General features: G+C 37.8%; 1 protein-coding gene across 1 annotated transcript in view; it reads right to left on the bottom strand.

Annotated features, from left to right (window-relative positions):
* Positions 1 to 2463: 2463 nt before the first annotated feature.
* LOC100986753 (zinc finger protein 729) overlaps positions 2464 to 16442 on the bottom strand; it is a 37888-nt gene continuing 23909 nt past the window's right edge. Inside the window, exon 4 of the mRNA XM_034946612.3 lies at positions 2464 to 9514. Coding sequence (XP_034802503.1) covers positions 6204 to 9514 — 3311 coding nt within the window. The 3' untranslated portion in view covers positions 2464 to 6203. The remainder of the gene's footprint in view (positions 9515 to 16442) is intronic.

The raw sequence follows: 16442 nt of genomic DNA, 5'->3' as shown, positions 1-16442 counted from the left end.
TTAACAATTCCATACATGTCCCAGTTTTAGGTATAAGAGTCAACACCTCCTGAATGTTGAGTCTAAGTACATGAGTCACAATCTCAACAGTGGACTGCATCAGAGCCTCTATTCTTCCTGTAAACTTTGTCTTCTTAGTAAATTCACCATTTTGTGGGTGTGCTGAATCATGGTGTGGGAGTCACCAACCTACCTGTGGACCAGATCTATGTGTGCAAGTCAATTTTCCAACTTTTGACTGCCTTCAGGTGTAGGATTCAGAAACTCTACAGTGGGGTGTGATGTCCCCAGCTGAAGGGCTACTCATGCACAGAAGGGTGGTTATTGTTATCATCATGGTTTCTGTTGTTTTTACCTTGCTAAGAATACATGTGTAGCTTATAGCTGTGCAAGAAAACCATAAGGGTTTTGGTTAAATTACCTGTTGTTATATGTTATAAAGTAGACATAAAATTGGCCAAAATAGATTAAAATTCTACAAACATGGAGTCAAGTTTCTCTTGACTCCAGATAAACTTGGAGGCTTAGGAAAGACAGACCTGGAAAAAACCCAGTAAAAGGCTAATCAGAAGCTCAGAGGAAATTGCAACCAGTTGCCCTTTATCTACCTATGACCTGGAAGCTCCCGCCCCACTTCGCGTTGTCCTTTTCTGAACAATGTGCATCTTACATATAGTGATGGATGTCTCCTGTCTCCCTAAAATGTATAAAACCAACATGTGCCCCAACAACCTTGGGCACGCATTGTCACAACCTCCTGACACTCTGTCATCTCAGATACTTTGGGCTCAAATTAGTAATTTCAAGTAGAAATTAAAATTCTTCTTAAAATAGAAACAAACAAAAGGACTAAACAGAGAAAAACTAATAAAAGTGTGCTCAAGGCTGGGCACAGTGGCTCACACCTATAATCCCAGCACTTTGGGAGGCAGAGGCAGGGTCAAGACCAGCCTGGCCAACACAGTGAAACCCCATCTCAACTAAAAATACAAAAATTAGCTCTCTCCCTCTCCCCTTTCCTTTCTATGGTCTCCCTCTCCCTCGTCTCCCCTTTCCACGGTCTCCCTCTGATGCCGAGCCGAGGCTGGACTGTACTGCCGCCATCTCGGCTCACTGCAACCTCCCTGCCAGATTCTCCTGCCTCAGCCTACCGAGTGCCTGGGACTGCAGGTGCGCGCTGCCACGCCTAACTGGTTTTCGTATTTTTTTGGTGGAGACGGGGTTTCGCCATGTTGGCCGGGCTGGTCTCCAGCTCCTAACCGCGAGTGATCTGCCAGCCTCGGCCTCCCGAGGTGCCGGGATTGCAGACGGAGTCTCGTTCACTCAGTGCTCAATGCTGCCCAGGCTGGAGTGCAGTGGCATGATCTCAGCTCGCTACAACCTCCACCTCCCAGCCGCCTGCCTTGGCCTCCCAAAGTGCCGAGATTGCAGCCTCTGCCCGGCCGCCACCCCGTCTGGGAAGTGAGGAGCGTCTCTGCCTGGCCGCCCATCGTCTGGGATGTGAGGAGCCCCTCTGCCTGGCCGCCCAGTCTGGGAAGTGAGGAGTGCCTCTTCCCGGCCGCCATCCCGTCTAGGAAGTGAGGAGTGTCTCTGCCCGGCCGCCCATCGTCTGAGATGTGGGGAGCGCCTCTGCCCCGCTGCCCCGTCTGGGATGTGAGGAGTGCCTCTGCCCGGCCACGACCCCGTCTGGGAACTGAGGAGCGTCTCTGCCCGGCCGCCCCGTCTGAGAAGCGAGGAGCCCCTCCGCCCGGCGGCCGCCCCGTCTGAGAAGCGAGGAGCCCCTCTGCCTGGCAGCCGCCCCATCTGGGAAGTGAGGAGCCCCTCTGCCCGGCCGCTGCCCCGTCTGGGAGGTGTACCCAACAGCTCATTGAGAACGGGCCATGATGATGATGGCGGTTTTGTCGAATAGAAAAGGGGGAAATGTGGGGAAAAGAGAGAGAGATCGGATTGTTGCTGTGTCTGTGTGGAAAGAGGTAGACATGGGAGACTCCATTTTGTTCTGTACTGGGAAAAGTTCTTCTGCCTTGGGATGCTGTTAATCTATAAGCTTACCCCCAACCCCGTGCTCTCTGAAACATGTGCTGTGTCCACTCAGGGTTAAATGGATTAAGGGCAGTGCAAGATGTGCTTTGTTAAACAGATGCTTGAAGGCAGCATGCTCCTTAAGAGTCATCACCACTACCTAATCTCAAGTACCCAGGGACACAAACACTGCGGAAGGCCGCAGGGTCCTCTGCCTAGGAAAACCAGAGACCCTTGTTCACATGTTTATCTGCTGACCTTCCCTCCACTATTGTCCTATGACCCTGCCAAACACCCAAGAATGATCAATAAATACTATTAAAAAACCCACACATTTTTAAAACAACAACAACAACAACAACAACAAAAAATTAGCCCAGCATGGTGGTGTGTGCCTGTAATCCCAGCTACTCAGAAGGCTGAGGCAGGAGAATCACTTGAACCTGAGGGCAGAGGTTGCAGTGAGCTGAGATTGCACAACCGCACTCCAGCCTGGGTGACAAGAGTGAAACTCTGTCTAGAATAAAACAAAAACAAACAAAAACCCTAAAATTTATATGATATGACAAAAGACCCTGAATAGCAGAAGCATTCAAGCAAAAAAGAAAGGCTAAAGGTATCATCCTACCTGACTTTGAAATATACTGCAAAGCTATAGTAATGAAAACAGTATGGTACTTGAACAAAATGAGTCACACAGGCCAATGGAGCACAAGAGACAGGAAATATATCCATGTATTTAAAGCTAACTGATTTTTTATATAGGTGACAATTTCTTAGGAAAATGACAGTATCTTCAATAAATAGTGTTGAGAAAACTATAGCCACATGCAGAGCAATGAGTCTCTCATCTTACTCCATATATATAAATCAACTGAAAATATATTAATACTTAAATGTAAGGCCTGAAACTCTGAAACTACTACAAAAAATATAGACTGAAAGCCCCGTAACATTGGTTTCGGCAGTGATTTTTTTTAATTTAACCTCAAAATCCCAGGGAACTAAAGGAAAAATAGATGAGTCAGATTACTTCATATTAAAAAGTTGCTGCACAGAATCTGATATAATCAACAAGACAAATGGGAGAACATTTTTGCAAACCATACTTGTGACAAGGGGTGAATATCAAGATTATGTAAGAAAGTGACTATACAATAAAAAACAAATAACTACGAAAAATGAGCAAAAGGCTTAAATATTTTAAAGAGACATACATATGGCCAAGAGATATTTTAAAATGCTCAATGTCACTTATTATCAGAGAAAGGCAAGCCAAAAAATCTATGAGATAAAAAGTCACTCGTATTAGAATGACTCTTACTAAAAAGAAAAAAAAGTGTTGGTAAAGATGTGAAGTAAAAGGAATGCTTGCACACTGCTAGTCTGAGTGTAAATGAGAACAGCCATTATGAAAACTGAAATAGAGATTTCTCAATAAATTTAAAATAAAACTGCCATATAACACAGCAATTTCACTATAGGATATATATATATTTAAAAACAAATGAAATCAGAATGAGAAATATTTGTATTTCTATGTTGTCTGCAACACTCTTCATAGTAGCCAAAATACAGAATCAACAGTTCAACATCTAATGATTAAATACTGACAAAGTAGTATATATATAAAATTTATCTATTTATCTTTTAGTAAGCCAGGAACAGAAAGAAAATTTTATGATTTCACCTAAACATGAATGATATAAAACTTAAATTCACTGAAGCACAGAATAAAATTGTAACCACCAGATGCCAAGGTATTTAAAAGAGGGCTTTAGAAAGATGTTTGTCAAAGAATAATACATAATTATAGTTAGATAGAAGTAATATATTCAAAAGACTTGTTGTACAGCATGGTGTCTATAGTTAATAGTAATGTATTTTTGAATAATGCTAGGACAATGTCATGTACTCTCACCACAAAAATGTTAACTATGTGAGGTACAGCATTAATTACCTAAAATTAAGAGTTTGACAATGTATATATATACTTCAAAACATCATGTTTTACAGAATACATGCTTTATCTGTCAAGTTGAAAAATATATATTTAAAACATTATAGAAGGATATCAATTTTTTTAAATATTCTCTGTCTTTGTCATTAACTTGGCTAAATGATATCAAAAGTATATAGTTTTGTGCTGTCTTGTCATTTAATTTTTCAGTCATAACCATAGGAACTCTGACATTTAACAGCATGTTCTGAACTCAGTATCGTGCATGGGAGGAGCCAATGTACATTAGGGCTTTTATTTTAAGTTTAAGACAGCAGAAGTTTCTGGTGCTAACTGCAATGGTATGAAAGACATTAAAAGGGTAGGTGTTGTTTATGACCTAAAGATTGGCCACTGTTTGAACACCGTAAACAAGTTTGCATGCAAAATAACAGGAAATGTTTTAACCTGAAAGCCATTACAATTTCGTCTCCAAAATTTTTCCAGAGAAAATTACCAGAGTTGCCTACAGTGAGGTGACTAAAAATAAAAACTGTAGACTGAAATTCACCCACTTCAAAAATTGTGAGTGAAAAATGTCTCCAAATTGTAATATCAATATGAAAAAAAAACATTATTTCAACATTAAACATGTAAACACATAAATAGAATGGTTATAACATTATTCACATTTGTAGGGTTTCTCTCCCATTGAATTATCTTGTTTAGTAAGAGTTGAGGACTGGCTAAAAGTGTTCCCACTTTCTTCACATTTGTAGGGTTTTTAACCAGTATGAATTTTCTTATGTCTAGTAAAGTTTGAGAATTGATTAAAAGCACTGTCACATTCTTCACATTTATAGAGTTTGTCTTCAGTATAAACTATCTTGAGTAAGTTCTCAAAACCAGTTAAAAGCTTTGTCACTTTTTTTATATTTTTAGGGTTTCTCTTTAATATTAATTATCTTATGTTCAGTAAGGTTTAAGGACCAGTTAAAAGCTTTGCCACATTCTTCACATTTGTAGGGTTTCTCTCTAATATAAATTATCTCACATTCAGTAAGATTTGAGAACCCGTTAGAAGCTTTGCCACATTCTTCACATTTGTAGGGTTTCTCTCTAATATAAATTATCTCACATTCAGTAAGATTTGAGAACCCGTTAGAAGCTTTGCCACACTCTTCACATTTGTAAAGTATCTCTCTAGTATGAATTATCTTGTGTTCAGTAAGTTTTGAGAAACACTTAAAAGTTTTGCCAAATCCTTTGCATTTGTAGCGTTCCTCTCCACTATAAATTATTTTGAGTAAGGTTTGAGAACTGGTTAAAAGCTTTGCCCATTCTTCACATTTGTAGTGTTTGTCTCTAGCATGAATTATCTTATGTTCAGTAAGATTTGAGGACCGGTCAAAAACTTTGCCATATTATTCACATTTGTGGAGTTTATCTTCTTTAGGAATTCTCTCATTTTGAGTAAAAGCTGAGCAATGGTTAGAAGCTATGCCACATTTATGATATTTGTAGAGTTTTCCTTCAGTATCAATTATCTTATGCGTATTTAAGCTGTGAGGACTGGTTAAAGGCTTTGCCACATTCTTCACATTTGATGGGTTTATCTCCAGTATGAATTGTTTTCTGTCTAGTAAGGTTTGAGGATTGGTTAAAAGTTTTGCCACATTCCACATATATGCCATGGAATACTATGCAGCCATAAAAAAGGATAAGTTCATGTCCTTTGGAAGGACATAGATGAAGCTGGAAACCATCATTCTCAGCAAACTATCATAAAAACAGAAAACCAAACACCACATGTTCTCACTCATAGGTGCGAATTGAACAATGAGAATGCTTGGACACAGGGTGGGGAACATCACACACCCGGGCCTGTCAGGGGGTGGGGGGCTGCGGGAGGGATGGCATTAGGAGAAATACCTAATGTAAATGACGAGTTGATGGGTGCAGCAAACCAACATGCCACACGTATACCTATGTAACAAACCTGCACATTGTGCACATGTACCCTAGAACTTAAAGTATAAAAAAAAAAAAAAGTTTTGCCACATTCTTTACATTTGTAGGGTTTCTCTCCAGTATGAATTGTTTTATGTCTAGTAAGGCTTGAGGACTGGTTAAAAGCTTTGCCACATTCTTCACATATGCAGGGTCTGTCTCTAGTATAAATTATCCTATGTGTATTAAGGTTTATAAAATGGTTGAAAGCTCTGCCACATTATTCACATTTTTAAGGTTTCTCCCCAGTGTGAATTGTTTTGTGTCTAGTAAAGTGTGAGGACTGGTTAAAGGCTTTGCCACATTCTTCACATTTGTAGGGTTTCTCTACAGAATGAATTATCTTATGTTTAGTAAGGATTGAGGACTGACTAAAGGCTTTGCCACATTCTTCACATTTGTAGGGTTTCTCCCCAGTATGAATTATCTTATGTTTCGTAAGGGTTGAGGAATTGTTAAAAGCTTTGCCACATTCGTCACATTGGTAGGGTTTCTTTCCAGTATGAATTACCTTATGTTTTCTAAGGGCTGAGAAATGCTTAAAAGCTTTGTCACATTCTTCACATTTGCAGGGTTTCTCTCCAGTATGAATTACCTTATGTTCAGTAAGTTTTGAGGACCACTTAAAAGCTTTACCACATTCTTCACATTTGTAGGGTTTCTCCCCAGTATGAATTATCTTATGTTTCAGAAGGGCTGAGAAATTGTTAAAAGCTTTGACACATTCTTCACATTTGTACAATTTCTCCCTAGTATGAATTAGCTTATGTTTCTTAAGGGTTGAGGAATTGTTAAAATCTTTGCCACATTCTTCGCATTTGTAGGGTTTCTCCCCAGTATGAATTGCTTTATGTCTAGTAAGATGTGAGGATTGCTTAAAAGCTTTGCCACATTCTGCACATTTGTATGGTTTCTTCCCAGTATGAATTATCTTATGCTTCATAAGGGTTGAGGAATCATTAAAAGCTTTGCCACATTCTTCACATTTGTAGGGTTTCTTTCCAGTATGAATTATCTTATGTTTTCTAAGGGCTGAGAAATGCTTAAAAGCTTTGCCACATTCTTCACATTTGCAGGGTTTCTCTGCAGTATGAATTACCTTATGTACAGTAAGTTTTGACAACCACTTAAAAGCTTTACCACATTCTTCACATTTGTAGGGTTTCTCTCCACTATGAATTATCTCATGTTTTCTAAGGGTTGAGGATTGGCTAAAAGCTTTGCCACATTCTTCACATTTATAGGGTTTCTTTCCAGTATGAATTACCTTATGTTTTCTAAGGGCTGAGAAATGCTTAAAAGCTTTGCCACATTCTTCACATTTGCAGGGTTTCTCTCCAGTATGAATTACCTTATGTACAGTAAGCTTTGAGGACCACTTAAAAGCTTTACCACATTCTTCACACTTGTAGGGTTTCTCTCCAGTATGAATTACCTTATGTTTCATAAGGGCTGAGAAACTGTTAAAAGCTTTGACACATTCTTCACATTTGTACAATTTCTCCCTAGTATGAATTACCTTATGTTTTCTAAGGGCTGAGAAATGCTTAAAAGATTTGCCACATTCTTCACATTTGCAGGGTTTCTCTGCAATATGAATTACCTTATGTACAGTAAGTTTTGATGACCACTTAAAAGCTTTACCACATTCTTCACATTTGTAGGGTTTCTCTCCAGTATGAATTATCTTATGTCTTCTAAGGGCTGAGAAATGGCTAAAAGCTTTGCCACATTCTTCACATTTGTACGGTTTCTTTCCAGTATGAATTATCTTATGTCTTCTAAGGGCTGAGAAATGGCTAAAAGCTTTGCCACATTCTTCACATTTGTAAGGTTTCTCTCCAGTATGAATTGCTTTATGTCTAGTAAGGTGTGAGGATTGCCTAAAAGCTTTGCCACATTCTTCACATTTGTACGGTTTCTTCCCAGTATGAATTATCTTATGTTTAGCAAGGATTGAGGAATTGTTAAAAGCTTTGCCACATTCTTCACATTTGTACAATTTCTCCCTAGTATGAATTACCTTATGTTTTCTGAGGGCTGAGAAATGCTTAAAAGCTTTGCCACATTCTTCACATTTGCAGGGTTTCTCTCCAGTATGAATTACCTTATGTAAAGTAAGTTTTGATGACCACTTAAAAGCTTTACCACATTCTTCACATTTGTAGGGTTTCTCTCCAGTATGAATTATCTGATGGTTTCTAAGGGTTGAGGACTGGCTAAAAGCTTTCCCACATTCTTCACATTTGTAGGGTTTCTTTCCAGTATGAATTATCTTATGTCTTCTAAGGTCTGAGAAATGGTTAAAAGCTTTGCCACATTCTTCACATTTGTAGGGTTTCTCTCCAGTATGAATTGCTTTATGTCTAGTAAGGTGTGAGGATTGCCTAAAAGCTTTGCCACATTCTTCACATTTGTACGGTTTCTCCCCAGTATGAATTATCTTATGTTTCATAAGGGTTGAGGAACTGTTAAAAGCTTTGCCACATTCTTCACATTTGTAGGGTTTCTTTCCAGTATGAATTATCTTATGTTTTTTAAGGGTTGAGAACTGGGTAAAAGCTTTGCCACATTCTTCACATTTGTAGGGTTTCTCTCCAGTATGAACTACCTTATGTACAGTAAGTTTTGAAGACCACTTAAAAGCTTTACCACATTCTTCACATTTGTAGGGTTTCTCTCCAGTATGAATTATCTCATGTTTTCTAAGGGTTGAGGACTGGCTAAAAGCTTTGCCACATTCTTCATGCTTGTAGGGTTTCTTTCCAGTATGAATTATCTTATGTTTTCTAAGGGCTGAGAAATGGTTAAAAGTTTTGCCACAATCTTCACATTTGTAGGGTTTCTCTGCAGTATGAATTACCTTATGTGCATTAAGATTTGAGGACCCTTTAAAAGCTTTGCCACATTCTTCACATTTGTAGGTTTTCTCTCCAGTATGAATTCTCTTATGGTCAGTAAGATTTGAGGACTGGTTAAAAGCTTTGCCACATTCTTCACATCTGAAGGGTGTCTCTCCAGTATGAATTATCTTATGTTTAGTGAACGTTGAAGAAAATTTAAAGGCATTGCCACATTTCTTACATTTGTAAGGTTTGTCTTCAGTATGAATTATCTTATGTTTAGTAAGGGTTGAGAACGATTTAAAGGCTTTGCCACGTTCTTCACATTTGTAGATATTCTGTCTAATATGAATTCTCTTATGTCGAATTAAGCATGAAAGCATGAAAAATGATTTGCTACATTTTATACATTTGAAAGTTTTCTTTTTAGTGTGTCTAACCTTATTTCTATTTGAATATTTATGAAAGACTTTCATATATTTGTTACACTGAAATATTTTTCTCTGGGTAGTTGTCCTACATTGGTTAAGTTTATTATAACCTTCTTCGTGCATCTTACCCTCATTGGCACTTTTACAATCTTTTCTTAATCGTAAATTCTTATGTCCACATCTTGCATATGTTCTCAGTATTACTTCTTGGAAAGAATCTTTTGTGCTCTGATCTGGCCAAAGGTCTTGTGTAAAATGAGAACGCATAACTAGAAGAAATAAAAATAACAAATTATTCCACTTGCTAGACTCAGATGAATATACTTTACAAATCTAACCTATAAAATTATGCAAACCACATAAGATGGCACAGCAAAATAAGACAGGCCCTAATTTCTTCATAGACATATAAATGTAACAAAAACATACTGACCAAATACATTTGTGGAAAATTTATATATAAGTTAAGTAACCCAAGTAAGCACAATGCAAAGAGCCACACAGAAGGAAAGGGAAGTCGGTTACAGTTTCCCAATGCAGCTCTTCCTGCTACCAAAAATAGCATAGGCTCTTTAGAAGTAAATTGCTGACTGGGAATAGCAGTTCATGCCTGTAATCCCAGCACTTTTGGAGGCCAAGGCAAGTGGATTACCTGAGATCAAGAGTTCAAGACCAGCCTGGCCAAAATGGAAAAACTTCATCTGTACTAAAAATTCAAAAATTGGCCAGATGTGGTGGCACACGTCTGTAGTCCCAGCTACTTGGGAGGCTGAGGCAATCACTTGAACTTGGGGAGTAGAGATTGCAGTGAGATGAGATTATGCTAGTGCACTCCAGCCCACGTGACAGAGTGAGACTCTGTCTCAAATAAAAAAAAAAAAAAAAAAGGAAATTGCCAACTCCTGGTTAATTGTTTAAAGACAAATAAAACAGTGGCACGGCCAGGCGCAGTGGCTCATGCCTGTAATCCCAGCACTTTGGGAGGCCGAGGTGGGCGGATCACCTGAGGTCGGGAGTTCGAGACCAGCGTGACCAACATGGAGAAACCCCATCTCTACTAAAAATAGAAAATTAGCTGGGCGTGGTGGCACACGCCTGAAATCCCAGCTACTAGGGAGGTTGAGGCAGGAGAATTGCTTGAACCTGGGAGGCGGAGGTTGAGGTGAGCTGAGATCATGCCATCGCACTCCAGCCTGGGCAAAAAGAGTGAAACTCTGTCTCAAAAAAACAAACAAACAAAAAAACCAGTAGCACATATATATTTATTTCTGGCTTCCAGGGGCCTTTCTGGTTTTTGTCTCTGATGACATAAAGTGCTGAAAGAAATGGTGGCATACTTTAAAATGACAGCTTGAGTCTGCTGAGACCAAAGTTAGATGTTACAGCAGCAGAGAATATAGTACCACACACACAAAAAATAGATGTAGCAAGTGATTACTATTGAGAAAAAACCTGAATAACGTTCTTTACCTAAACACACACACACACACACACACACACAATTTCAGACAAGACACATTCTAAGAACATGTTTGACAGACTCCCAGAATCTCTAGCCAAGACAATTGGTTTCAGACTATTCCAGGACAAGACTACATTATGAAGATTCCAACAGGTAGCTTTTTTGATGCAAATTTTAATCAACGATTACAATGTATATAGAATATTAGGACAACATGGCCCAATCAAAAAAAGTATAAAATTTTTAGAAAGCAACCATAAAACATGAAGATTAATAAATTAATTTTTAAAAATTTCAAATAAATTAAATAACACTGAATGAGAGAAACAGGAACACAGATCACTATAAAAAATTGAAAAAAATGAGGATACCTCTTCCCCTAATGGCGTGAGGTAATTCATGAAAATGGCTTGCTATTCACCTAAGCCAGAGAACCCCACAATATCATGCTAAACAAGAGGTTCATAAGGGCTATTCTTACATATGACAAAATATACTTTAAAGCAACAGCAATTAAAAAAAACAAAGAGGGACATTATACAATGGTAAAAGGTCTTGTACAACAGGAACATATCACAGTCCTAAACATACATGCACCTAACACTGGAGCTCCCAAATTTATAAAACAATTACTAGTAGACCTAATAAATGAGATAGACACCAACACAATAATAGTGAGGACTTCAATACTCTACTGACAGCACTAGACAGGTCATCAAGACAGAAAGTCAACAAATAAACAATGGATTTAAACTATACCTTGGAGCAAATGGACTTAACAGATATATACAGAACATTCCATCCAACAACTGCAGAATACACACTCTATTCAACAGCACATGAAACTTTCTCCAAACAGACCATATGATAGGCCCCAAAATGAACCTCAATAAATTTAAGAGAACTGAAATTATATCAAGCACTCTCTCAGACCACAGTGGAATAAAAGTGGAATTCAACTCCAAAAGGAACCTTCAAAACCATGCAAATACATGTAAATTAAAAAACCTGCTCCTGAATAATCATGGAGTCAAATATGAAATCAAAATGGAAATTTAAAAAATTCTTCAAACTCAACAACAAAAGTGACACAACTTATTAAAACCTCTAGGATACAGCAAAGGCAGTGCTAAGAGGAAAGTACATAGCCCAAAACACCTACATCAAAAAGTCTGAAAGAACACAGACACTCTAAATTCACACCTCAAAGAACTAGAGAAACAAGAAGAAACCAAATGCAAACCCAGGAGAAGAAAAAAAATAATCAAAATCAGAGCAGAATGAAATGAAATTGAAACAAACCAACAGACAAAAACCAAAAGATAAATGAAACAAAAACCTGGCTCTTTAAAAAGATAAATACAATTGACAGACCATAAGCAAGATTAACCAAGAAAAAAAGAAAATCCAAATAACCTCAATAAGAAAGGAAACGGGAGATATCACATCTGACACCACAGAAATACAAAAGATCATTGAAGGCTACTATGAACACCTTTAAGTGCACTAACTAGAAAACCTAAAAGAAATGGGTAAATTTCTGGAAAAATGCAACCCACCCAGCTTAAATCAGAAGAATTAGATACCCTGAACAGACCAATAACAAGCAGCGAGACTGAAATGGTAATTTTAAAATCACCCACAAAAAAAGTCTAGGACCAGACAGAATTTAGCAGAATTCTACCAGACATTCAAAGAATTGGTAGCAATGCTATTGACACTATTCCACAAGACAGAGAAAGAGGGAGCCCTTCCTAATTTATTCTATGAAGCCAGCCTCACCCTAATACCAAAATTAGAAAAGGGCATTAACCAAAAAAGAAAACCACAGACTGATGTCCCTGATGAAAATAGATGCTAAAATCCTTAAAATAGTAGCTAACTGAATCCAGTAACATAGCAAAAAGAGAATCCATGATCAAATAGGTTTCATACCAGTGATGCAGGAATGGTTTGACAAATGCAAGTCAATAAATGTGATACACCACATAGAAAGGAATAAAAACAAAAATCATATGATCATCTCAATAGATGCAGAAAAAGTATTCAACAAAATCCAACATCCCTTTATGATTAAAACTCTTAGCAAAATTGGCATACAAGGGACATACATCAATGTAATAAAAGCCATCTATGACAAACCCAGAGCCAACATAATACTGAATGAGAAGTTGAAAGCATTCCCTCTGAGAACTGGAACAAGACAAGGATGCCCACTCTCGCCATGCTTCTTCAACACAGTACTAGAAGTCTTAGCCAGAGCAAGCAGAAAAAAGATAGGGCATCAAAATTGGTAAAGAGGAAGTAAAACTGTCACTGTTTGCTGATGATATGATTGTTCACTTTGAAAACCCTAGACTTTTCAAGAAAGCTCCTAGAAATGATAAAATAATTCAGCAAAGCTTTCAGATACAAAATTAATGTATACAAATCAGTAGCTCTTCTATACACCAACAGCGACCAAGCAGAGACTCAAATCAATAACTCAACCCCTTTTACAATAGCTGTGAAAAAAAAACCCAAAAACTTAGGAATATGCCTAACCAAGGAGGTAAAAGATCTCTACAAGGAAAACTATGAAACACTGCTAAAAGAAACCACAGATGACACAAACAAATGGAAACACAGCCCATGCTCACCGATGGGTAGAATCAATATTGTGAAAATGACTATACTGCCAAAAGCAATCTACAAACTCAATGCAATTCCCATCAAAACACCATCATCATTCTTCACAGAATTAGAAAAAATGATTTTAAAATTCATGTGGAACAACAACAAAAAAAAGCCTGCATAGCCAAAGACAAAGCAAAAAGAACAAATCTGAAGCCATTACATTACCTGACTTCAAACTATACTATAAAGCCAGTCATGAAAACAGCATGGTACTGGTACAAAAATAGGCACTTAAACCAATGGAAAAGAATAGAGAACCCAGAAATAAACCGAAATACTTACAGCCAACTGAACTTTGACAAAGCAAACAAAAACATAAAGTGGGTAAAGGATACTCTTTTCTTTTTTTTCTGAGATGGGAGTTTTGCTCTGTTGACCAGGCTAGAGTGCAGTGGTACGATCTCAGCTCACCACAATCTCTGCCTCCTGGATTCAAGCAATTCTCCTGCCTCAGCCTCCCGAGTAGCTGGGATTACAGGCACCCACCACTCCACCTGGCTAATTTTTGTATTTTTAGTAGAGATGGGGTTTCACCACCTTGGTCAGCCTGGTCTCGAACTCCTGACCTCGTGATCCACCTACGTCAGCCTCCCAAAGGGCTGGGATTACAGGCATGAGCCACCGCACCCGGCCAGGGATACTCTTTTCAACAAATGGTGCTGGGATAATTGGCTAGCCACACATAGGAGAATAAAACTGGATCCTCATCTTTTACTTTATACAAAAATCAACTCAAGATGGATTAAGGACTTAAATCTAAGACCTGAAACTATAAAAATTCTAGAAGATAACATTGGAAAAACCCTTTCAGACATTGGCTTAGCCAAGGATTTCATATACAAGAACCCAAAAGCAAATGCAATAAAAACAAAGATAAATTAGGGAGGGTTCTCTCTCTATCTTGTGGAATAGTGTCAAAACGGGAACTTAATGAAACTAAAGAGCTTTTGCAAGGCAAAAGAAACAGCAGAGTGAACAGACAACCCACAGAGTAGGAGAAAATCTTCACAATCTATACACCTGACAAAGAACTAATATCTGGAATCTACAATGCACTCAAACAAATCAGCAAGAAAAAAAACAATCCCATCAAAACTGAGCTAAGGACATGAATAGACAATTTTCAACAGAAGATATACAAATGGCCAACAAACATGAAAAAATGCTCAACATCGCTAATGATCAGGGAAATGCAAATCAAAACCACAATACGATACCACCTTACTCCTGCAAAAATGGCCATAATAAAAAAAAATCAAAAAACAGTAGATGTTGGTGTGTATGTGGTGATCAGGGAACACTTCTACACGCTGATGGGAATGTAAACTAGCACAACCTCTATGGAGAACAGCGTGGAGATTCCTAAAGAACTAAAAGTCATACTACCATTTGACCCAGCAGTCCCACTACTGGGTATCTACCCAGAAGAAAAGAAGTCATTACATGAAAAAGATACTTGCACACATGTTTATAGCAGCATGATTCACAATAGCAAAATCATGGAACCAACCCAAATGCCCATTGCCTATTAACCAATGAGTGGATAAAGAAACTGTGAGATTATATATATGATGGAACACTACTCAGCCATAAAATGGAAAAAATTAATGGCATTCACAGCAACATGGATGAGATTGGAGACTATCATTCTAAGTGAAGTAACTCGGAAATGGAAAACCAAACATCTTATGTTCTCACTGATACGTAGGAGCTAAGCTATGAGGATGCAAAGGCATAAGAATGATACAGTGGACTTTGGGGACTTGAGGGGAAGAGCGGGAGGGAAACGAGGGATAAAAGACTACAAATAGGGTGCAGTGTATACAGCTCGGGTGATGAGTGCATAAAACTCCCACAAATCACCATTAAAGAACTAAAGAACTTACTCATGTAACCAAACACCACTTGTACCCCAATAACTTAAGAAAAATAAATAAATAAAAATAAAGTAGTACACAGGTTACTTAAAGACAAAAAACAAAAAAAAAAAAACAAAAAAACACAGAGCTTTCCAAATTTTGATGTAATAAAAGACAAAAATATGCTTTTTTTTTTTTTGGACGGAGTTTTGCTCTTGTTGCCCAGGCTGGAGTGCAATGGTGGGATCTCGGCTCACCACAACCTCCACCTCCCAGGTTCAAGCGATTCTCCTGCTTCAGCCTCCCGAGTAGCTGGGACTACAGGCATGCACCACCATGCCTGGCTACTTTTGTATTTTTAGTAGAGACAAGGTTTCTCCATGTTGGTCAGGCTAGTCTCAAACTCCATACCTCAGGTGACCCACCCACCTTGGCCTCCCAAAGTGCTGGGATTACAGGCATAAGCCACAGCGTCCGGCTGAAAAAAAAATTCTTAATCCATAACACTTGATCAGAAATTATTTTACTTCAAAAACAGTAAAAAATAAAGACTTTCCAAAATGAAAGGTAAGGGTGTTCATCACCACTAGCACAGCTAAAAAAAAAAAAAAAAATGCTACATTGTGGACACGCAGTGGCTCATGCTTGTAATCCTACACCTTTAGGAGGCCAAGGCAGTCAGATAACTTCAGACCAGGAGTTCAAGATCAGCACAAAAACATAGTGAGACTCTGCATATATAACAAGAGAAATGCTAAAATTAGTCTTTTATGTTGAAAAATAAAATGATGCTAGACAGCATCAAAAAACCATATATAAATATATAGCTTTCTATTAAATATAATCATACAGACACATAAAGAAAAAAGAAATGCTAAAATGAGTCTTTTATATTGAAAATAAAATGATGCTAGACAGTATCAAAAATCCATATATAAATATATAGCTTTCTATTAAATGTAAATATACAGACACATATAAAAAAAGAAATGCTAAAATGAGTCTTTCATGTTGAAAATAAAATGATTCTAGATAACATAAAAAAAGCTTTCTATTAAATGTAAATATACAGACATATATAAAATTTCTTACTATAATAGTGCAGAAACCCTTAAAATTCTTCTATAGAATATAAAAACAAAATGTAAATCTGCATAAATCTGAATACACAATATGAAATAATTTATAATATTAATAACA

Source organism: Pan paniscus, chromosome 20, assembly GCF_029289425.2.
Source record: "Pan paniscus chromosome 20, NHGRI_mPanPan1-v2.0_pri, whole genome shotgun sequence".
NCBI lineage: Eukaryota > Metazoa > Chordata > Mammalia > Primates > Hominidae > Pan > Pan paniscus.
This window is presented reverse-complemented; position numbering and strand designations above follow the sequence as displayed.